The 24,855-nt window shown below is 42.7% G+C and overlaps 1 protein-coding gene across 4 annotated transcripts; it reads left to right on the plus strand.

The window, feature by feature from the left end:
- Positions 1 to 1,062: 1,062 nt before the first annotated feature.
- Positions 1,063 to 17,191, plus strand: pdcd6ip (programmed cell death 6 interacting protein). 4 transcript variants are annotated; one of them, XM_080045643.1, is made up of 18 exons: positions 1,063 to 1,358; positions 5,471 to 5,525; positions 5,616 to 5,685; positions 6,379 to 6,506; positions 7,676 to 7,829; positions 8,499 to 8,599; positions 9,879 to 10,010; positions 10,234 to 10,456; positions 10,684 to 10,807; positions 11,171 to 11,348; positions 12,118 to 12,229; positions 12,412 to 12,581; positions 13,026 to 13,274; positions 13,654 to 13,788; positions 13,963 to 14,057; positions 14,243 to 14,357; positions 14,468 to 14,664; positions 16,063 to 17,191. In XM_080045643.1, the coding sequence occupies exons 1-18, from the start codon at positions 1,153 to 1,155 to the stop codon at positions 16,274 to 16,276; spliced, it is 2,658 nt and encodes an 885-aa protein (XP_079901769.1). In that variant the 5' UTR covers positions 1,063 to 1,152; the 3' UTR covers positions 16,277 to 17,191. The 4 variants fall into 4 exon arrangements, with proteins under 4 accessions (XP_079901769.1, XP_079901770.1, XP_079901771.1 ...); XM_080045644.1 differs by having other exon boundaries at positions 14,471 to 14,664; XM_080045645.1 differs by having other exon boundaries at positions 9,894 to 10,010.
- The last annotated feature ends 7,664 nt before the right edge of the window (positions 17,192 to 24,855 follow it).

Below are 24,855 nucleotides of genomic sequence, written 5' to 3' on the forward strand. Positions count from 1 at the left end.
CTGGGAATAAATGATTTCATAACTTTATCCAGTGTCCTGCTTCATTATAGATGGAGACTATTAATTTTCTTATTTTTTTTTATAACAGCCAGTAGTGTGTTTTTGGTTATACCCTGTGTGTCCTTTAGTATATTAACCTGCATATCTCCATCCATATTGTAGTATTTGTTATATAATCTCCAAGACAATCCTGATCATTTCATCTGAATTACTCTCTCAGACTTGGAGAGCTCCTCCTAACTGCCTAAAGCACCTTATAATCAAAGTTGATGTCCAAAACCATGGCCTTTTGTTTCAGGGCAATAAGATGAATCTTCAGTGATTCATGAGAATTAAAGGGAGCATGCAACACCTGCCAAAGTGCTCTCAAAACTGATATTCAACCACACCAGAATGTACTAACTGGGGAGCAGCTGAATAAGGGTGATTTGATCACAATCTTTAAAATAAATGTATGGATACTTAAAATGTTCACATTCAAATAAATAAATGTATTTTTAAGTTAAAGTACAGACAATATTAAATGCATGGCTGTTGCTTTAGTCTGAACCAGCAAACAACATACAGTTCCAATAAAAATAATTCATCCCCTTTAAAATTTGCTTTTTTAAAGGGGATGAATGTCAAATCAAATGTGGCTTTTTTACAGTGATCAACAGAAAGAGACCCATTACAGTCAAAGAAAAAAAAATATTATTGTAAATTATTATTTGAATGGGAGTAGGCCTATTGTGAATAAGCCCATATTGTTAAATTATTTGTGTTAATGCAGATTGCTATAATAGGCCAACCAGTGGCCATGTTATCTGCTGGCATATGAATACACACTAAACAAAGTTGAGGAGCATGCCGTTTACAGGAGCCTATTAGCTATATGTTTGCCCTTTGGGCACCTAAGTAGGTTAATTCGGCCGTGATGTAAATAATACCCTGTGGCAGTGAGAAGAATGGCATATTTTCTCTTCAGTCTTGTAACTTCTCATTAAATCGATACTGAGTTTGCGCGGTGCGCGTCTCCGCTACCCATGACGTAATTCGACGTGCCCTGTCAGAATCCAGGAAGTGGTCGCTAGCTGTTGTTTGTGTTCGTTGGTCGCTAGCAGTCGACTCCTGTTTTTCTGATTCAATAAATCGCATTTTTTACGGGCCGAAATGGCTACGTTTATTTCAGTCCCGTTAAAGAAGTCTTCAGAGGTGGACCTGGTGAAACCGCTGTCGAAGTTTGTGACTGTCACGTATCCGGCGGGCGAGGAGCAGGGAGAGTATCTCCGCTCTGTGGAGGAGCTCAGCAAGCTCCGCAAGAACGCGCTGGGGAGGCCGCTGGACAAGCACGAGAGCTCCCTGGAGATCCTGCTCAGGTACAATTACAAACTGTCTCTTTATAACACACCTGAACTACGTACCGCACTACTAACACTTAGAGAAGCCATCTTACCTGTGACGGTGAGTGAGCCCAGTCATTGCCGCCGCACCCAAATGTTAGCTTTTCGCTGCTAGCTTTGCTTGGAGCTAAACCTAGTCAAGCTAAAATGCTAGCTGGCATTTCTGATTATAACTGACTCATGTGTTGTCCATGCCAAGTTTCCCCTCGGAGGCTAACGCAGACTTGACTCGTCACCTTGTACAACTGCACTGTCAGATAGCCTACGTATACAATTTAATTATCCATGTAAACACGAGCTAGTTATTATCTTTAGCTGTGGCTTGTTTACCTAAATTACTTAACGAAACTCTTTAGCATGGTTTGCCTCAAAGTTCAGCTGAATATTTGTTGTCCCCACACAGAAAGCAGAAACATATCAGACGCATGCTTAATCCCACGACAAGAACAAAATATTATGTCGACAGGATCAAAGCTACCAATGAGTTATGAAAATGAGCAGCCTGCCTTACAGATCTGTACATACATATTTAATCTCGAAACTCACTAACGCTATAGCTACAGCCAGCTCTCCTGTCAAATGTCATTCACGAACAAGCAGAAGCCCTCAGTTTACTGGTGGACACATGATCAGACATGTGGCTGGGAAAGAGAACTGCGGCTTTATCAGCAAACAGATCTAAACGATGAAAGCACAACATAAGCAAGAAAACATGTGGCTACAGCAAAGTTGTATATATAAATAGGCTTAGGCATATATTCATATATAATATATATGCCTGCAGAGTTCATTTTTGGATAGCTTTTCTGGCTGTCTAAAACATTGGACCTACATACACATATCCTTCTGATAATAAAAAAAAAATGTGTCACTGTGCTGACCACTTTGAATAGAGGAAGTGTGATGGAAATGGATTTATGTTTGTTATGTCTGTGGCCCATCTTCCCCTTCACCACGCCTGGATGTTGATTGCCGCCGCTGCTGTCTTGATCTTGTGAATTTTTTAAACCACTGAGCCCTAATGGAGATGGCCACTGAGGTGTTGCCTGAGGCCCAGGTCATTATCCTTGACATTATGAATACAAACCTCAATTTTATTGCGCGGCTTAATAATAAGCAACGTACTGAATCCCTAGGTGACATAGATGCAAACTTTGCCCTTTGTCATTTCCGTCTTTGTTCTCTATGACTCATGAGTTATTTAATGCCCATTGTTTGCCCAGATTACCTGAGTAGCCAGGTATGCAGTGCACTGTATGCTATGGACTTGCAGGGTGTGGGCTGCCTTCCTTTTTCTGCACTTTGAGCTACTTTCTAGTCACATAGCTAACTGGAATTGTCTGGGGAGTTCCAAGATTCGTGAAGCTTATAAAATATATGTAAATTTAAGCAGCTCTAGAGGTGCCGATGAGTTTTAGTAGGCAACATGTGGAGTAATACAGAACATATAGTTATCTTGAACACATTAGGTTCCTTTTACTCATGTGACTTTGTAATGCTTTTTTGAGACGCGCTCATCATTACGCCAATAATTAGTGATCATCAATCATCAATGGTCATGTCTGTTGACCAGTTTGAGTCAGTTTATGATCCAATTAGGCCAGCTTCTGTAAGCCAGGTAGCCAGGGCGACGGGTCCTATCCTTTACAAAGCTGCACAGACACACAGCTAGTGTGTCGCCATGGTAACCATTGTTTTGCCTAGGACGTTGTCGTCTTCTCTTTCTTTGGTCAACAGGGAGGCACACCTCATCTCATCTTTCCTCCGTGAACACGTGTTTCCTTGTGTGTCTGAATGGGAAATATTAGGATTAACAAACTTACTGTGGGTGGTTCTTCATATAAAACCATTCCTTGTTTATGCATAGTACCATTTGAAGTTCAGTCTTACCGGACACTCAAAAATCAGTGTGGATGAACTGGTAACAGGATTCCTAAACCGGTCTCTCTGCATGTTGTCATTTCTTATAATAAACAGTTGACATCATTGACACACAGATGGTGATAAGTCGGAAGAGTTGAAGAGCCGCTCGTCGTCACTGACTCTGTTGACACTTTGACTACAGTGCAGTTTGCCTGCCCTGATCATTTTTTCCTGACTCATTGTTAAGTGTCTCTGAAATGACAGTGCTTGCTCTGACCTACATATCTGTAGTTATGTAATAATAATCACTACCCCTTAGCATGATTTCTCAATTTGGTTTTATTGTACAGTCTTATCTCTATTCCCCTTTTTTGTTATTCTCTTCTTATTAAGTTTGACAATCAGAATAAAGGCAGTTCAGTCATTACAATAAAAAGGTGACATGTGATCCGTGGAAAACAATAGGTTTAATACAGGTCCTTCTCATATAATTAGCATATTGTGATAAAGTTGATTATTTTCCATAATGTAATGATAATAATTGAACTTTCATATATTTTAGATTCATTGCACACCAACTGAAATATTTCAGGTCTTTTGTTGTTTTAATACTGATGATTTTGGCATACAGCTCATGAAAACCCCAAATTCCTATCTCAAAAAATTAGCATATCATGAAAAGGTACTCTAAACGAGCTCTTAACCTAATCATCTGAATCAGCTAATTAACTCTAAACACCTGCAAAAGATTCCTGAGGCTTTTAAAAACTCCCAGCCTGGTTCATTACTCAAAACCGCAATCATGGGTAAGACTGCCGACCTGACTGCTGTCCAGAAGGCCATCATTGACACCCTCAAGCAAGAGGGTAAGACACAGAAAGAAATTTCTGAGCGAATAGGCTGTTCCCAGAGTGCTGTATCAAGGCACCTCAGTGGGAAGTCTGTGGGAAGGAAAAAGTGTGGCAGAAAACGCTGCACAACCAGAAGAGGTGACCGGACCCTGAGGAGGATTGTGGAGAAGGGCCGATTCCAGACCTTGGGGGACCTGCGGAAGCAGTGGACTGAGTCTGGAGTAGAAACATCCAGAGCCACCGTGCACAGGCGTGTGCAGGAAATGGGCTACAGGTGCCGCACTCCCCAGGTCAAGCCACTTTTGAACCAGAAACAGCGGCAGAAGCGCCTGACCTGGGCTACAGAGAAGCAGCACTGGACTGTTGCTCAGTGGTCCAAAATACTTTTTTCGAATGAAAGCAAATTTTGCATGTCATTCGGAAATCAAGGTGCCAGAGTCTGGAGGAAGACTGGGGAGAAGGAAATGCCTGAAGTCCAGTGTCAAGTACCCACAGTCAGTGATGGTCTGGGGTGCCATGTCAGCTGCTGGTGTTGGTCCACTGTGTTTTATCAAAGGCAGGGTCAATGCAGCTAGCTATCAGGAGATTTTGGAGCACTTCATGCTTCCATCTGCTGAAAAGCTTTATGGAGATGAAGATTTCATTTTTCAACAAGACCTGGCACCTGCTCACAGTGCCAAAACCACTGGTAAATGGTTTACTGACCATGGTATTACTGTGCTCAATTGGCCTGCCAACTCTCCTGACTTGAACCCCATAGAGAATCTGTGGGATATTGTGAAGAGGAAGTTGAGAGACACCAGACCCAACACTGTGGATGAGCTTAAGGCCGCTATCGAAGCATCCTGGGCCTCCATAACACCTCAGCAGTGCCACAGGCTGATTGCCTCCATGCCACGCCGCATTGAAGCAGTCATTTCTGCGAAAGGATTCCCGACCAAGTATTGAGTGCATAACTGAACATAATTATTTGAAGGTTGACTTTTTTGTATTAAAAACACTTTTCTTTTATTGGTCGGATGAAATATGCTAATTTTTTGAGATAGGAATTTGGGGTTTTCATGAGCTGTATGCCAAAATCATCAGTATTAAAACAACAAAAGACCTGAAATATTTCAGTTGGTGTGCAATGAATCTACAATATATGAAAGTTCAATTATTATCATTACATTATGGAAAATAATCAACTTTATCACAATATGCTAATTATATGAGAAGGACCTGTATAAGTTGTAATCATGCCTTGTGGCGTTTGTATTTATTGTATGTTTTTTTATTTCTTTACTATTTATTCTGAAGCACTTTGGGAATTTTATATATGTGAAAGGTGGTTTACTAAATGAACTTTTCATTTTTATTTATTTCTCTCTGCAGATACTATGATCAACTGTGTGCTGTTGAGCCCAAGTTTCCCTTCTCTGAAAACCAGGTAACTGATTAGACTGCACGCATGTTTGTGGGTTAGACTTACTTCCTTGACAGAAGAACTTGAACACAATGCTTCTCTCTGTTTCCACAGCTCTGCTTAACATTCACATGGAAGGATGCCTTTGATAAGGGATCGCTGTTCGGTGGCTCGGTGAAGCTAGGTAAGTGCAGCCTCTTATCAAGTGCATTGTTGTCGGTTGACGGGACTACATGTAACTGAGTGTGTTTACAGGTAGCTGCAGAAGGGGAAATGATTATAAGAAAAGTTCAAGCCAATATCTCTCTCATACTATCTCCTAATCCATCTTTCTCGCATGTGTGAGCGACACACACACAGTGAGAAACAAAGTTAGCCTAAGACTAAATAGGTCCCCAACTCCCCGTTTTAAATTGTGTCCATCCAGAAAGAGGTGTGACAGTAGGCTTTATAAGAATATAAAGACTTTAAAAGTAAAGAATCCAAAGACTTTCTCTTTGTGGGGTTCAGTCTTCACATTCATTCCGTTCACGCTTGAATTCTTTTGTCCTGTGTGGTGTATTGTGGGAGCTCATGAACTCTTTTCAGTTTACTCATGCGAGGAAAAAATGTGGAACGAAGCAGCAGAAAGTGTTTGTTGGAGGGGGAAAAAATTGTTTAAACAAACAAGCGAGCAGCCAATGTCCGACCTACATGGTATAAAAGATGGATGTCAGAGTGTCATCACTTTCTAGCTGTGGGAAAGAAATTCAAATCTCTCTCATTGTTACAGATTCAATGGCATCTTCTCAGTGAGCTATGGAAGTATGTTATTCTGTGGTCAAGACAGAGTATTTCCGGTATTTTATTCTCACTTTGTTGTGTTTGTGTATTGCAGCTTTGGCCAGTTTGGGCTACGAGAAGACATGTGTGTTGTTCAATGCGGCAGCGCTGGCCAGTCAGATCGCCTCAGAGCAGAACCTGGACAACGACGAGGGACTGAAGGCTGCAGCCAAATACTATCAGGTGTGCTTCCAACCACACGCTGATACAGTAACACGTACAGCTTGATTTCAGAAAAACCTGGTGAAAATTACTGTACGACACAGATGTCCACTGGAAGCAGTTTATTCCCACTCGTAGTATTGTTTAGAGATGTTTAGTCTACACATCTTGTGTTTTGAATACAAATTTGATGCCCATTAGTGTGAATGCTGGAGCGTCCAGCATCATTGTTATCCTAATTTATGATTGTTATGGTTAATTGAGACTACAGTGCTTTATGTGTTTCTCAATGCAGTATGCAGCACACCATGTAATTATAATCTTTATGTCTGTGTTTTCGGAATATTTATCAGAACGATAACTGTAATACTCATTCCTTTGCTGCTCAGACTTGAGGCAGGGCCGTGACATATACAAAAGTCAAATGTATTTGGTAGATATATATTGGCAACAATAAATATTCGCACAAAAGTTAAAGGTGAAGTAAGCGATTTATTTATGTTAATTTAAGTGTTAAATCGCTCTTCATTCATACAGTGATCCCTTACATATTGTGCGCGTTTCATAAAGCCGATCTCTCAGCCGCTCTGCATGTAATCGTCAAATACACTTTTCGGGGATCCCACTATTAATAACCAATCAGAAGAGAGAACGCTACAAACCGGCACCCGTCTCACTGCCGGTGCACATTCAGAGCGACAGATGGGTGAATGTTTATGCGCCTACAATAGCGGAGCAGGTAAAAATCCTTTACAACGTCTGTTTTGATGGTTTTTATCGCGTTTTTAACTTTTTATCACACTTACGGATCTGAGATGATGCTAGATAACTCACTGCTTGAAGACCGCAGTGCATTAATGTGATGACGAGGGAGGGGACTGCTAACTACAGTCACTGACAGGAAGTTAGCCAAACTGACCATTCCGCTTACAGCACCTTTAACTTCACACTTAAGAAATCTAAGTTCTGCTGAAAAGTAAAAAAATGTCATCATGTTGCAACATGATCATGAGATCATTTCATGTCATTGATTGTTCTTTTGAGACCTAGGAATGAGCGTGGGAGAGGCCTGCAGGATATGCATTTTTAGAGAGTTAGGACTTTTTCTAAGTACAAAAAACGAAATCAGGATATGTGCTTTCTTGACCTAAGTGTCTCATGCGTTTATCTCTTTATCTGTCTCTATCCAGCTGGCCAGTGGCGCGTTCGGCCACATCAAGGACACAGTGTTGTCAGCGCTGAACAGGGAGCCCACCATGGACATCTCCCCTGAGACCGTGGGCACACTGAGCCTCATCATGCTGGCCCAGGCCCAGGAGGTCTTCTTCTTGAAGGCCACTTCAGGTACTAAAGGACCGACACCTCATTGCTCCAAATACACATATCATCTTCAGTTTGACACTTAAACTTTCTCAGTGTTCTATCATTATGGTTTATCTCTGTTTATGAGATGATGATGATCCTCTGAAAAAATTGACCCATTTTTTAAAGTCCCACTTCGTAGTTTACAAAGTTCATCGTAGACATGGGCCACTACTTAGTCTTTTGTTCAGTATGTGAGCTAGCAAGTCAGTTATGTCACCCAGATACAAAGGAGTAGTTGCACTTGATATATGGCTTATTTAATTTTACACTCGCACACATTATTTCCCTTAAGATTCCTTTGAGATGGCAGTATGCAGATTTGATCCCAGTTGCACACGGCCTCTGTCCCAGTTCTGTCTACTGAGCTGCGTATATAGTTAGTTTTGAAGCACAACCGTTTTGAAGGGTACATTATAAATGAAGTCCTATATTTTCTGCTGAGAGGGTGGCTTTTGTCGTTAATTAGTTTTCATACTTATTAAATTTGTAAGTGTAATTTCATCAGGTTGATATACAGAGTTTGAAACTTGAAAACCTTTTAAGTGTTTTTAACGTAGGATTAAATGATGGCCAGATGAGGTTGTGATATGTGGTTATCAAGAACGTGACTTCTTCTGTGCACTTAAAAGTGGCTTGTTCACCCAACAGATAAGATGAAAGATGCTGTCATCGCAAAGCTGGCCAATCAGGCAGCGGATTTCTACGGCGACGCCTTCAAGCAGTGCCAGTACAAGGACAACCTCCCCAAGGTATGTGAAGGACGCACACAAGGTTGCTCTCCAGTGTGTTGAATATGCATATACAGTTTGTAGTCTGTGTGGTTTGGCGTGTGTACTGTCTGTCTGATTGTGTGTATTTCTGGAAAATTTAAAAAAAGTGACGCTCCATTCATTTTCATCCTGTTTTCACTCTGATCGGTTTGTTACTACTAAGCCGCAGTTTGACCTGTTCTAATTCTGATTGGTCTCTCAGCATCTAATCATGGGCATCTGAAGTATTTTACTGTGTGTCTAACACTTTGACTGAAATGCACGCACATACAGAAACACGCACTACCTCAGGTTCAAGCGACAGGTTATAATAAATAACATAGCGTTGAGTCAAGTGAAGATTTTGAAATAAGTAGCTCTGGTGAAACCAGCTGTTTGTAAGTTCAAAAACGAATCAGTAGTCGCAGCCCATTTAAACTAATCACAGTCAGAGTTGCATTAATAAAGGATTGTCAGGTAAGTTTAATATATTGATTGAAATTGTACAATACAAACTGTAAAATTTGGATGTTATGTTTCAGCTTGTGATTCTACACTGAGAACAACTGCTTGCCTTTAATTTAGCAGTGCTGTTGAAGTTTCCTAGCAACTGATACACACATTTCTGAGCTAAGAAATTCCTTGAGTTTAAAACTAGCTACAGGTTACTAAGGACTTCGGAGAGCTTTTACACACAAAACTAGAAATGGATTTATGGGTCGCTGATGCAACCCATATTGCTTAAACATTGTCAAATATACTCTGTTTTAAAGATTGTAGTTCTACTTGTAGTTCTACCCTTTTTTCAAGGCAGAGCTGTAGTTTTGTAATTGTTTAGAATTGAGTGAATTAATGCATGAAATATAAAATACACATGCATCGTTATTGACACACACACACACACACTCTCTCTCACACATAAGCACACACATGGCTATGGGACGTATGATGAAGGTGTAGCCGCTTTTGCTGGAAGGTTAAACATTCATGGCCTGTTCTGTTTTCTCTCTCGTTGTCTTCCTTTCTTTTCTGCATCCCTCGTGATGGTGGCGTTGGCATTGATTGTGATTGTGTGTGTGTGTGTGCGCTTGTGTCGTGTTTGCACACCTCTGACCGCTTGCGGCTGTTTGTGATTGGCTTATTCGTCATTTGTGATTCTACCTTGCTGGCCTGCATCTGCCATGTTGTGGTTTTGCCTTGCCATCGTGTGTGTGTGCTTGTGTGTACATACCCTTTTGCGTGCCTGCGTGTTGCTCTGTGGTTGCCTCTCCCTGGTTAGTATTTTTATTTTCAGGAAGTGCTGCCGGTGCTGGCGGCCAAGCACTGCATCATGCAGGCCAACGCCGAGCTGCACCAGAGCATGCTGTCCAAGCAGAAGAAGCGCTTTGGAGAAGAGATTGCTCGCCTACAGGTACGCAGCTTTCACATCACTTAAGGTTTTGTACAACTCAAATACAATTCCTATGTCAGAGCTTGAAATAACTACTCATTCGTTATCACTGGACAAATTCCTACCTTTCAATGTCTCATGTTATCCTCAAAAACTGAACAGCTTTGAACAGAGATTTGTGCCTTGAATTTCTTCGTTATTCACATTTGAATTTTTCTCTCCTCTGGCTTGTCCGTCCCTGTAGCACGCCGCAGAGCTGGTGAAGACGGTAGCGTCTCGCTACGACGAATATGTCAGTGTAAAGGACCTGACTGACAAGATCAACCGAGCGCTCACTGCAGCCAAGAAGGACAATGACTTTATCTACCACGACCGCGTGCCTGAGGTCAAGGATCTGGAGCACATCGGCAAGGCGGCGCTGGTCAAAGCCACCTCCATCACACCTCCACTCAGCCAGAAATTCACAGGTGAGACACATGGACACTCAACACAGTTTGTTATTATACTTGTAGATTGTTTTATGTCACACTATATCCGAATATAATAAACCATGAAAGTGTTTTGGCATTGTGTCAACGTCTGTGTCAGTTTTAAATCTGGTTTACTTTAGGAACTTAAAAGGTGTAATTTGACACTTTAGGAAATACTCTTATTGACTTACTTTAACATTTGTGCGTTGTTTCTTTCTCTTCAGACTTGTTTGAGAAGATGGTCCCCATGGCGGTGCAGCAGTCTATGAGCATTTACGGCCAGAGGAAGGCAGATACCGTCAACAGACTGGTGGGAACCATGAGGGAGGCCACCAATCTCTGCAATGGGTACGTCAGTGACATTGCAGCTGAAATGATCTTCCCAGGAATGAGGCCATGAGTGCTTGTGTGTCCATGGATGTATTTAATATTCATAACCTAATGGTTTTCCAGGAACTGTTACAATATCGATAAAGTACTTAGTTTAGTGTCCTTAATTGTAGTCAAATACTTGTATTCAACTGTTTGATGACAGTAATATTTTGCGGAATGAGAAAAGTACAGTGCACTTCAAATAAAATAAAAAAGCGATAGAATTTTTTTTTTTAATCGACAATGTGGAAATGTGATTTTGATGGTGAGATTAAAAAAAATCAATATTGGCTCAAGTTGATTACAATTCTAACTGACCACTGTATACTGTATCATCAGAGTGTTGGCGTCCCTAAACCTGCCAGCTGCTCTGGAGGATCTGTCAGGAGATTCCATCCCACAATCCATCGCTGAGAAGGCCCGAGCCGTCGTGCAGCTGGGAGGACTACAGAGCATCGAGCAGCTGATCAGAGACCTGCCAGAGCTTCTGACCCGCAACAGAGAGATCCTGGATGAGGTGGGACACACACAAACACACTTGTTTATACATGTGTTGCTGAACTTTGTAGATCCCATAATTAGAGATCTGAACACTGTCCCTTACTCTAGTTTTTACTTTGAACCATAACCACGCTTTATTTCAAAAGTAAAGATGGCACTATTAAATCTACAGCCTTCATAACAGCTTGTTTGTAATGTGGCTTTGTTTTAATGAAAAAGAAGCATATGAATGGATTACTGTCCAGCAGTTGACTTGGACTTCCTCAATGCTGGACTTCTACCAGCTCTACCCCAAGAGCATATAAATCCTTCAAATTCATTATCGTCCCTAATGGCGTAAATCCCAGATCACGATCATCACTGAGATCTAATCCACTGATCTATGGGCCAAGGACGGTCTGTCCTCCAGCTTCAGCCAGCCCTCATTTTTTTAGACATCTTGCTGACAAACAAAATAAACAGAAAACAGAAGGGAGTAAAAAAACAACATAAAATACAAACTGCTTCCAAATTTTGTTGGCAGATTTGAAAAGTCTCCACCAAAAATATCCTGATTTCCCTCCTAAAAGTTGTTTGTTGTGTTGTATAAAGACAAAGACAAAAAAAGAATTCAGCTGGCCAAAAACAGATATCGATATATTTTGTATAGGTGCAATGAGGTGGTTGAGTAATTATATAGTTCTGAAGTCAAATAATACTTGCACACAGCCTAAAGGATACATTAATATTAAAGATAATAATAATGTGTTCATCATCTGAGTATGTAATCTGTGTGTTGTCCTCAGGCTCTGAAGATGCTGAATGATGAAGAGACGACAGACAACGAGCTTAGAACAAAGTTCAACCAGCGCTGGAACAGAACCCCCTCTGGAGACCTGTACAAGCCCCTTCGTACAGGTACACACACACACACACACACACACACACACACACACACACACACACACACACACACACAATTTATGAAGTCTGTCTCCGTTCAACCGACGTTGACAAAGCTCCTACTCTCCTCGTCTTTACTATCCTCCTTCTCTCCTGTCACCTATAACCTCCCTCCCTCCCTTCCTTGTCTTCTTCAGAGGGAGCAAACTTCCGCAGCATCCTGGACAAGGCAGTACAGGCAGACCAGGTGGTGAAGGACCGCTACAACACCCACTGTGAGATGATCGCCCTGCTCTGTAAACCAGAGAACGAGCTCACCGCTGCCATCCCCTCTGCCAACCCTACCAAGACACTGCAGGGCAGCGAGGTCTGTCCGCCTCTGCTGATGCCTTTATGTGTTTCTCTGTATGACCACATTATGTCAAACTTTACTTTTCATTTAGGTTACGTGAGGGTGCGTCACGTCATCCCTAGGTATTTCTTGTGCCACATAAACTTAGACTACTGCTGTATGGAAACGGCCAGTGGACATAATATGCTTTATGGCCCTGTCCCTCCTCCCCACTGTGGCTCCATTTTTCATTTTATATGCAAACTCTGCATTGTATGTCACTGGGGAACTGAAAAAACTAAGCTAGCAGAACTAGGGAAGAGTGAAGAAGAAAAGATGTCTCTTCACAGTAACTCTGTATTAAAGTGGACAAAACAACCGCCTACTGCAGTCACTGTAAAGGCAAGAGGTCAGGGGAGAGGACTAGCTGGACTGCTCTATTCACTAACTGTTTCCGCATTCTCCATCCTCCTCACCCAGGTGGTGAACGTGCTGCGCTCCCAGCTCACCCAGCTGGATGAGATAAAGAAGGAGAGGGAGACCATGGAGGGAGAGATCAAGGCCGTGACCTTTGACATGTCCACTGCCTTCCTGACGGCGCTGGCCCAGGACGGAGCCATCAATGAGGAGGCCCTGTCGGTCACCCAACTGGACCAGCTGTATGGCGCCTACAACCAGAGGGTGGGGGCCAGCCTCAGCACGCAGGAACAGCTGCTGGGACAAGTTCAGGTACACAAAACATCTGAGGAGAGTCTGAGGGGATAATGGTCATTTAAAAAAAAGAGAGATGTTGTACTTGTTAAAGAAGTTAAACACACTTTCTTAATAGGGTCCACAAGCTAAAAGAGTGTTATTTTGTAGCTTATAATGATGTTTGAGCTCTCCTTACTGGAATCAATGAAGTGTTGCCTACAGTATATCAAACAAAAAAACACAACAAGCAGATCCCACAGTATTTGCAGTCAAAAGTCAAAAGGGCAAGTAAAAACCGTGCCTCCTTCTGTTTAGTGGCTTCTGTGTGAAGAAATAATGTATAGTTAAATGTACTTCTATGTGTTCTAAAGAGGTGTCGGTGATAAAACCTCCTTAACCTGTGATCTACTTTCAGACGTCCCACCAGGAGTTCAGCAGTCTGAAGCAGTCCAACACGGAGGGCAACCAGAGGGAGGAGGTCCTGAAAAAGCTAGCTTCAGCCCATGACAGCTACGTTGAGATCAGCAGCAACCTGCGCGAAGGCACCAAGGTACTTGCTCAGCAAAACCCAAGCCGCTCGCACTCGGCAAGGAGGAAATGTGCTGCAGTAGTGCATATCTTGTCGAAACTTTCCACTATTGTTTGTTTTGGGTTGTTTTCTGCATCAAGGTGTTTTGCAAGCCAGGTGATTTATTTTTGTCCCCTTATGTTTCTCCCTTTTCAGTTCTACAACGACTTGACAGAAATCCTGCTGAAGTTCCAGAACAAATGCAGCGACATTGTTTTCGCCCGCAAGACAGAACGGGATGAACTACTCAAGTATTTATTTTCCACGTATTTGTCTGTTCTGATTGTTTTGTGTGACAGGCATATGGGCTCGGGGGTCAGGGTCAGCCAATCAGATGGATTTTATGAACACTTTTTTTTCCCTCTAGGCCAATTCCAGCATTAGCTAGAGAATATGCTGCAGCACAGTCTAAGTTTGTGGTGAATTCTTGTTTCAGGGAGCTGCAGCAGAGCATCGCCCGAGAGCCCAGCGCTCCTAACTTCAACGTTCCGGCCTACCAGAGCACCCCGGCTGCACCCGGTGGCCCAACCCCGGCACCCAGGACTGTCTTTGTAAGCTGTCGCTCTCCCAAAGTCAAGAGTGGAAAACCACTGCAGTAGATTTGAGGCTGGTGATGGTTGTGTATTGATCTGTACGTCATCTCTATATCTACCTTCTCAAGCAGCCGCAACAACCCGAGCAGGCGAAGCCCGGGCCCCCAGCCAGGCCTCCTCCTCCGAGCTTCACCCCTGTCGCAGCCTCCCCCATGCCGCCCAACGCACCAGCCACTGGCCCCCCAATCGCCGGCAACCCACCACCTGTGGCCCCACCATCCCAGGCCCAGGGACCACCTTACCCCACCTACCAGGGCTACCCAGGGTGAGTTCCCCATTACAACATCCTGATTCCTGAGTACAAATTGATCCACATAACTAAGTATAGTGATGTCAGGATTATGTCATCCTCTTTCTTAGAAGTCCTCCATTTAGCATGTATTGATGGTTAAAGCAAGTCATTGAATCTATTTATTTATCACTTATGTTGATCTGAAAACACAGGTCTCTCTACTGGACCTTCTCGGATACTTGTAGTGGCCAGAAATGCCTTATTATAAATTTAAAGGAATAGAAATTGGTTTTCCTGCAAAAGATGGATGAGAAGTTGGATACTACTCTCGCTTTTGTACAGTCAATCTGACAAAGCTAGGGATGTGAACAATGTGTCGATTTTCGGCTCGATTTTCGACTCGTGCTCAAGACGACTCTAAAAATCGAAATCGGTAAATCGGGTGTTTTACTTTATTAGATGTTTTGGGGACATGGGAGACGTCCGTGATGCGAGTTCACGTGTGGTCGTGAGCGCGCTGCAGGCGCTTCATTTCTGCAATGTGCATTAAATGTCCTGTGTGGGTCAACAGTGCAGTGCAACATATGCAGCATAACGTTATAACATTCGTCTACGACCGTGATGTTAAATCACCTTCACACAAAGTCTCCGCCCGGGCAAAGCAGTGAGTAGCGCTGTGACGGTGACGATCACCGGGAGACCTCGCAAGTATGAGTGAGTGAGCTGCCGTGCAGAAAAACTCTGTGGTTTGATGGATAAAATGATAACCGCGGGTATCCTGCCCGTTAACGTTGTCTACAGGAACGGCTTCCGCGATCTGTTTGTATGTCTTGAGTCTATTAAATAACATAAACACACAGAGCCATGTCGGCAAACTGACAGCGCGACTAAAGGGACTGTACAGTGAGCTGCGTCCCTCCGTTGGTTTCTGTTTTCAGCCGAGTAAATTACATTCACCTCCGACGCATGGACAGCGTTTTTAAGATTAAAGCCTCTTATCATCAAAAAGGCTTAGATGCAGATGAAGTCTGAACACACACAGCGAGCGGCACCAGTGTTGTTTAAAGGAAAGCGCAGTTTATCAGCACCACAACTACGTGCTGCTGCCGCAAAAAAAATTAACACTGCCTTTTTTTATTTTGAATGGAACAGTGAATCGGTCGATTTGTCGATTCATGCCTCCGACACGTCGACACGCACATAATGAGTCGTTTAACATCCCTGCTGAAAGCATGAGGAAAAAGCTAGCATCACTTATAAACTATGCACATCTTTTTTGTTGAATCCACACAAAAACAGAAGTTTACAAAAAACTTCTTCTGGTTTTAATGCGCAATAACAATGGTATTTCCCAAAAAACAATTCCACAATTCCTTTGATGCTTTAAATTTGCTTAACACATTCTGTCCCTCTGTTGTGGTGTCCATGCAGGTACTTCCAGGTGCCTATGGGCTACAATCCCTATGGATACGGCCAGTACAACATGCCCAATATGCCCAACATGCCCAACAATATCCCCTACATGCCCTACCAGACGACTCCAGGACAGCAAGGCTACCCAGGAGCCCCTCCTGCCGGACAGCCGTCCTACCCTGGCTATCCCCAGCAACCCCCTCAGCAGCAGCCCTACTACCCTCAGCAATAACTCTAATCTCCATCCCCTCATTCCTCTTCTCACCTGTTAACACCAAATAAATAAAAAATACCCCCAGCAATAACACTTCATCTCCGTAAATTCCCTCCCCTCCCATCTTTTGTTTCCTCTCACTAACAGCAGCTAAATAAACCCAATTGAAGGGTGACCTGAGCTGTTTTTGCACTCTTTTCTGAATCATTTTATTAGTTGTCATGTCACCCTCACTAATCTCTATTCCAGATCATGTTTTCTGAATTCTGACAGCACTTTTTCTAAACTTTTTCTCACCTTTTCATCAATGCCCCCCATTACCCCCCCTCTCTTTTTCTTTCATGTAGGGTTATTTTTTATGTACTCATTTTCTAAAGGTTTTGCTAATGGTTTCATTTAAAGCCCTTACTGCTTTTCACTGATAACTGACTCTTAGTTAGGGCTGGAATGCTGTACAACACTCATGGAGGCGCAGGGTGGCTCCCCTAGGATGTGTTGGGTGGGCTTGTGGGTGGTCAGGCACGGCCACGTCCTCACTCCCCCATCCACTTAATCAACCCCCACTGCTTCTATAACAACTATATTCCTATTTTTTTAATGAATACTGTTGCCTCGCCAATGTATAAACCTATAAAAACTTATGGCCTGTAGGTTTTCTAATGCAGATGATGACTGTTGTTGAGAGTTCTGCTCTGTTTTTCTTTTCGCTCTTCTCTCTCTTTCACCCAGGGATTGTTGGTATATTTCTGTGTTACAATCAGAGGCTGTATAAGTGGGAGAAATAGTTCTATTATATAAATATATGTATAAATAAGACTGTATGTGGTTAACCAAGAGACACTCTGTGTGCTGCACTCTCATGCTCTTTGTGTTTATTTTTATTCCTCAGCTCTAATGTGATTAAAAACAACTGCCAGCCAGAATTTGTCTGTTTTTAAATGTTGGACTGTGTGTCTGTTTTCTCGTGTTTTTATTTTTTTAATCAATCTGTGTAGATTTGTATAGCAGCCAGAAGAGGGCAGTCCTGCAGCTCACACACTACACGGCACTTGTTCACTTGCTCCTTCCAGCCAATCGGGAGTGAGTTGTCCCATCCGACTAATCGGACTCCTTTTGACCTCCCGAGCATTGGGGGCAGATCCCATTTAGATGACATGCAAATTACGTTCCAGTGAGGTCCTGATCTCATCCAATCATATTTCCCCTCAGGTGATTTCTCCACAGACAGATTTCATCTCCAGATATTTATTCAGTGTCAGGAGACGCTAATGATTTCACATATCCTGTGTGTGTGTGTGTGTGTGTGTGTGTGTGTGTGTGTGTGTGTGTGTGTGTGTGTGTGTGTGTGTGTGTGTGTGTGTGTGTGTGTGTGTGTGGGGGGGGGGCAGATGGCAGCACAGTGTGATGTCTGGAAGGGTGCATGGAGATGTTGGCAGAGAGCTGCTGGTCCCCTGCCTGCATCCATCACTCCACCTCTTTCCATTTTTCCCGTCTTTTCTCCATCTAATTTGTCTTCTTGAGATCCTATCTGCTCTACACCACAAAAAAACACCATATTTCACTTCACTTTCCCACTAGTGCTATCCCATCCTTTGTTTTCATTTCTATCAGACCCTCTTAATCATATTTTCCTTTGCTCCTTAGCTTTTTATTTTATTTCTTTTGGTTATACCACCTGTCTTTTTATATCCTCAGCTGCTCTCTCCCATTTCTTTCCCGGGCTTGTCTGTTTTTGCTTACTGTACGTATGTCCTTGCCGTCCAAGCCATAAATCGTTGGCAGTGAGTTGTCTTCACTGGTCAGTATTTCTTGGCTTCTCAACGTCTCATAAACTTACCTTGTGTGTGTGTGTGTGTGTGTGTGTGTGTGAGAGAGAGAGAGAGAGAGAGAGCGTGAAACTCACAAGGTAGCATACACTCTCATAATCAGATCTAACAGCTCACATCTACTGGAAGTGACATAACACATACCCACAGCCATGTTTCTCTCTCCATATCCCTCTATCTATAAAGCATGCCGTTGCTGCCAAAGCCAATCGTAGCTCAGGATGTGTTTATCAAAGGTGTCTGTGCGTCTCAGGCGCTTAGTTTTAACAAGACGTTCTCCACTGGAGGAGTGTCATATTTTAATTGGCTTGAAACAGAATAAAGGCAGCGAACAGAGCACTGCAGTGACAGGTATTAATTACCTTCTGCCTAATGGCTCCAAAACTCAGCACTCAGCCATATTGGTGCTCACACTATTCTTACTCCCCCACTCTTTTCTCTCCTCCTCACCATGTGTTTGTAGGGCTGAATCAAGAGTTTTCTTTGGCTACTATGTTGATAATTACACAAATGCTTTCTTAATCCTTTAATTCTTAATTTTTTTTAGGGAAACGATTACAGAAATTCAATGTTCATCCCAACTAGGGGTACACTATAGGGGCTACTTCTTCACATTGGCCAAGGGAGAGGTGCAAAGATCTGGAATAGAGTAGCCTAATTAGAATTAGAATTTTTGATTTAAACATATAGATGTATCCAGCTGGACTATAGAGTCAGCTGTAAGACCTGAACAAGAGGGGTTGAGATATGGAGTCCTATCTGGAATCTCACCAATAGATCACACTAAATATTCCGATATTACACACTGCACCTTTTGAAGCAAAAATATGGACTAAACTATTCAGATATTTGAAAGTAAGATGTTGTATTGGTTGTAATAGTAAACTAATAGTAATGGATAAATGGTTGGAATATTAAGCTAAACATCCCTATGTTCCCACAGCCCGCTGGTCGCACAGCCCTATGTTCCTGAAATTGGTGATTAGGAAGGCATCACAGCTGGGTGGTTAGGGTAAGGGGACAGGTAGAGAGGTTAGAATAGGCGTGTGTGTGTGTGTGTGTGTGTGTGTGTGTGTGTGTGTGTGTGTGTGTGTGTGTGTGTGTGTGTGTGTGTGTGTGTGTGTGTGTGTGTGTGTGTGTGTGTACATATTGTGTACATATTGTGCATACACACTATTCTCCATTATAGCCTACAATTAGATTACTTAGGAATGTGGGAACGTAGACACGCTCCCGCAACGCTCCTGATAAATGGGTGGAATAATAATGGTAAGCTAAAAGTAATGGATAAATAGGACACATAGTTAGATAAAACAAAGAAAAGTATGAGTAAATTGTTTACAAACCAGGAATAAACGGTTCGGCTAATTAAAGAAATAATGGATGAAAGAGTAGCTAAATATAGCCTACGATTGGTAGGCTAATGCAAAATGGTTTAAATAGCTTAAAACAATGAATAAATGGCTGAAACGGTTAGCTAAAAGTTATTGAATAATGGATGAATTAGTTGCATAACGGTAATGAAAACCGTTAGCAAAAGTGTGGTTTTAATGATAGCCTAGCTTAAATTACGGATGATTATTGTCAACCATGCTAAAAAATATTAAATTACCTTAAAGCAATTTAAAGAGGTAAAATGGCTAACATGTACTGTATAAAAGAGCAATAACGTTAGCTAAAAGTGGTAATAAATAATTGGAAGAGTTATCTAAAATGAATAGTGAACAGTTAAAGGTGCTGTAAGCGGAATGGTTCTTTTAGCTAACTTCCTGTCAGTTAATGCAGTTAGCAGTCCCCTCGCTCGTCCCTACGTCACCACATTAATGCACTGCGGTCTTCAAGCAGCAAGTTATCTAGCATCATCTCAGATCCATAAGTGTGATAAAACATGTTAAAAGCCATCAAAACAGACATTGGGAAGGATTTTTACCTGCTCCGCCATTGTAGGTGCATAAACATTCACCCATCAGTCGCTCTGGTGTGCACCGGCAGTGAGACCATGAGTGAGACGGGTGTTGGTTTGTAGCGTTCTCTCTTGTGATTGGATATATATTTTGGGATCCTGCAATAGTTTATTTGCCGATTAGGCTACATGCAGAGCAGTTGACTGAGAGATAGGCTTTATGAGACGTGCACATTATGTAAGTGATCACGGTAAGAATAAAGAGCGATTTAACACTTATATTAACATAAATAAACCACTTACTTCCCCTTTAAATGGTTGATACAAGTCACTTTACTTACTTGGATAGGCAAATGGATTAAACTGATTTTTTACTATTATTTTTTTTATATTGGCTAAGGGTAATGAATGGCTAGTAATTGATAAACATTAATAGTTCATTCACTTCATAAAAGAATGTTAAAGGTTCAGTAAGCGGAATGGTTTAGCTAACTTCCTGTCAGTGACTGCAGTAAGCAGTCCCCTCCCTCGTCACCACATTAATGCACTGTGGTCTTCAAGCAGTGAGTTACCTAGCATCATCTCAGATCCATAAGTGTGACAAAACATGATAAAAACCATCAAAACAGACATTGAGAGACAGACATCTGTCGCTCTGCACGTGCACCGGCAGTGAGACGGATGCCGGTTTGTAGGATTCTCTTTTCTGATTGGTTATCAGTAGTGGGATCCCTGAAAAAATCTGCTGATTACATACAAAGCGAGTGACTGAGAGATTGGCTTTATAAAACGTGCATACTATATAAGTGATCACTGAATGAAAATAGAGCGATTTAACACGGATATAAACATAAATAAATAGCTTATTTCACCTTTAAAATACTTTGCACTACTTATAATTGATTGGGTTAGTTAGTATAATCCAGTTTAAAATCAATTTAAAACATGGCTGGTGGTGTTAACAAGGGAGACTTCATATGACAGAGCTGATCGAGGTATAGGCTAAGGCCAAAAGGTTGTGAAGCACTTACTGCTTTAATAGTGTAGGTGTAGTGAAAAGGAATTTTTTTTTTGTGATAATCCACCTTTGGTGCATAAAAGTGTGCAGATGCTCTGGCTGTTATTCTGCTTTTGTCTTCCTTTCAAAGAGAGCACCGTGAAGAACACATGAGAATCTTTAAAGAGTAAGAATGACATAGTGCTGAAATCTCATTTATGGTGTTAATTTGAACAGTATAACTGCTTACAAGTTGCCAGTATCAGTGCATGTGCGTTGGCTGATAATTTGCCTCAGTGAAACAGCTCTCTGGGCTTGCTATGCATGTTTTTTTTCTCTTTTTTCCCCATAGAAGCGAGATGCCTGAAATAGCTCTGATTGACAGGTATAGAGAATCAGTTACTATAACAACTACCTCCTGGCTCTCATGAGCCTTTCTCTCTCTCTCACTCTCTCTCTCTCTCTCACTCTTTCTCTCTCTCTCTTCCTCTCCGCCCCCCTTCACCTCCTCTCTTTTCATTTTCTTTTTACCAGCTCTCCCTTTTACCCCCGTCTCCCTCTCACCCCCTCACTATGTGCTTGTGTGGGTGTAGAGGAAAGAGATTATGAAAAATAACTCGACTGCAATATTCCTTCACATGGAGATGTTTGTGTTGCAAGATAGAGAGGCCTGGCACTAGCTATTGCATCTAACCTGTGTGGGTGAGGGTAGGCGAGAGTGGGAAGATGAAACATGCTTATACAACACGGGCAAATAAGCCTTTTATATTCTTTTTGTGTTTCCTTTTTGGTGCTTGTTCCTCTTGTCAGCTTGAGCTGCTCTGCTTGTATAATCAAGTCAGTCCACCGCGCAGTGCTCCTGCATGCATGTGTGCGTGCGTGGGTGTCTTTGCATGCGTGCACGCACTTTGTGTCAGCAAGCGGCACAGTGAGGCCACCCGATATGATGAGTGAATTTCAAGCACGATAGAATCTAGTGGGACTGACACCAGAGAGCACAGAACGGCAGAGAGAAAGTGTGTGTGTGTGTGTGTGTGTGTGTGTGTGTGTGTGTGTGTGTGTGTGTGTGTGTGTGTGTGTGTGTGTGTGTGTGTGTGTGTGTGTGTGTGTGTGTGTGTGTGTGTGTGTGTGTGTTTGTGGGAAGAAGACGGACGTCATTGCTGCCACCTGCTTTGGTGGGACAAAGGCCAAACACATACACACACACTTGCATATGCAGACAGCCACGCAGAGGTCAAAGCAATCTCTTTACATAGCATTAATGATATGATTTACTTAACCTTCTTATGTTCAAGCTATCTCAGGCCCTCCATCCCCTCCTGTCAGCGTCCACTGCACCTCTCCTCCCCCCCTGTCCCTGCCTCTCCTTTCATCTCCCCGTCTCTGAGTCATCACACAGGGTGAGAGGTCTGAGGAAAACAAGCTGCCAGAGTTGGACATGCCATAACAATGCAGCACCTGTCAGGGTGTGTGTGGCTTTGTGTGTGTACCTGTGTGAGAGTACATGTGCATGCAGCTGTCTCAGGGCGTCTGTCATCAGGAGGAAGGAGGGAACATTTCCAAGTCTTACTGTAAATACAGAGGCACACAGACCATCCACACGTGTGTGTGTGTGTGTGTGTGTGTGTGTGTGTGTGTGTGTGTGTGTGTATGTGTGTGTGTGCGTTTGCGTGTGTGTGTGTGTGTGTCTGCGTGTGTGTGTCTGCGTGTGTGTGTCTGTCTGTGTCTGTGTTCACTCTCAACGCTGTGGCTTTCTCTAGAAGTTGCTCTGCCGCTTTTATTGATTGGTTGTCTTGCTTTGTGGCAGGAAATTAGATGGTGGTTCTCGACACCTGTGTGACCCTAGCCATGGAGAGCTCCTCTAATGATCTGAGCTCTGCTGCCTGGGTCTTGAGCTGCAACCAGCTCCTTACTTGGCTCAGACCTGATCAATAGCACACCCATTCTTCGTGTGTGTGTGTGTGTGTGTGTGTGTGTGTGTGTGTGTGTGTGTGTGTGTGTGTGTGTGTGTGTGTGTGTGTGTCAGATCAAATAATGAGAGCACCTGTAGGCCTACTGGTCTCTAGTCCTTTCTGCTTGTTGCAGAAGTTGACCATTTATGAAACGGATCTGTGCATCAGGTTGCATGCCTAATTGTTTTAATATTAATCATCTATTTGATGCTGCAAATTGTGTTTTTTGATGTAAACTTGTGGCATCAGGCTTGGTGGTAATTTGAGGGCATTTCTGCACCGTTCACACAGCGAATGGCGATAATTCAGAATTAATTAGGCTACGATACACGAGGGAAGGCGCAGCCCATAATAAGACATTTAAAACAGGATGGGATCTGGTATCCAAGTGCAGGGTATCCATAGAGACCGTTGCTATGGCGGAGAGAAATCTCACCTCATTAGGAACAAATATAAATAGCCTTGCGACTCAGCTTATGGTCATGATGCCCACAGCTGAGAGAACAGGCTCAGAGGCTTCCAGGTCAAAGATACTGGATGAGAGTCAGGATGCGGAGAGAGAGGTGGTGATGAATGGAGCTAGACATTAAGAGAATTAGATGGAAAGATATGAAGAAAGGTTTGGAAGGAGCGAGGGGAGAAAAGATTGAGTTCCAGGGGACGGAGGAGGGTGTATGTGTGGGAAATGGAGAAGAAAAAGATGGATGAGGCTGGAAATGGAGCCAGAAACAAAGTTTATTACCGCTGTCTGACTTCTCAAATGTCAACCTGTTTGTTTTCGTACTTGGACTATTATTGTACAAGGGAGCAACATTGCCCACCCAAAAATATTTAAAACAAATGCAAGTTTTAGTGAAGGAAATGAACATTAAGTCAGCCGAAGTGTATTTATATGCAGTATGTTATACAGTGACAGAATCAGGCTGCATATGAGAAAGATGAAATCCCCAAATACAATTGAAAAGAGGAAAACATGGCTCAAATAGCATAATGAGATGGTGTGAATGACTTGAGTTTTTTTTTTTCTTTATCCCCAAGAACTGACTTTTGCAGAACCGACGTTTTCTTATTCCACAGCGACGTATAATGAGCGAAGACGGAGGACAGGAGAGGACGGCAGGAGATGTGGGAGGAAAGATTTTGGAGTGGGGGCTGTGAGAGACGGTTGACAGCCAAGTGGAGAGGAGACAGATGGGAGCAAAAAGAAAAAACAGGAGACATCCACCGCTGATTGCATCAACAGGTCTGAGCCCCTCCAGGTATGCTGCAGTGCACCGCAGTATTACTACAGTATTGACTCATCCCATTGTTGTCTGTCCGGAGGTCCTGTATAGACTTTTACTGGCTCGCTGCCTCTATGTTTCCTGTGTTTTACTTTCTCTTCGTTTCTAGAACCACTACCTCTCCTCAGTGTGTGTGTGTGTGTGTGTGTGTGTGTGTCTGTGTGTGTGTGTGTGTCTGTGTGTGTGCATCAGAGATCTTTTCAGTTTCAGCCTGTAGGCGAAATTATTGCACAGCACTGGAACACAACCGCATCTTCCTCATCTCCCCTTTCCTCAAAATAGCCCTTTAAATGTGAAATTTCATAAATCTCATATCTAAATTCTTCAGAGGTTCATTTGTATAGTGAATGCCCTCATGTCAGCTTTTTGCAAATTTCAGGCAAACCAGTGGGTCGATTAAGGCAGAAAAAGTAGGGAGACTCCCTCCTCTCGATGCAAATAAACCTTATAAGTGTTGTCGCCGTTTCTGTGCTTCAAAGCTAAATGGTTCCCTATATGCCTTTGTTGTGAACAGTGTGTTTCCAACTGGGAAACAAAGGTGGCTGCGACTGAGAGATGAAAAACTGCGACAACTGACGAAGATGGTATAGAGTTCAGGCGTATGTTTGTGTGGGCTGTCTAATTGAGGAGATTGTT

The sequence above is a fragment of the Ammodytes marinus genome, assembly GCF_949987685.1.
Source record: "Ammodytes marinus genome assembly, chromosome: 17".
Taxonomy (NCBI): Eukaryota; Metazoa; Chordata; class Actinopteri; order Uranoscopiformes; family Ammodytidae; genus Ammodytes; species Ammodytes marinus.

Excerpts from the sequence above, each read along its gene's own strand:
- pdcd6ip (XM_080045643.1), top strand. The coding sequence starts at position 1,153 with ATGGCTACGTTTATTTCAGTCCCGTTAAAGAAGTCTTCAGAGGTGGAC. Across the intron at positions 8,600-9,878 it reads ACAAGGACAACCTCCCCAAG|TATTTTTATTTTCAGGAAGT; the intron begins GTATGTGAAGGA and ends CTCCCTGGTTAG. Across the intron at positions 12,582-13,025 it reads AGACACTGCAGGGCAGCGAG|GTGGTGAACGTGCTGCGCTC; the intron begins GTCTGTCCGCCT and ends CTCCTCACCCAG.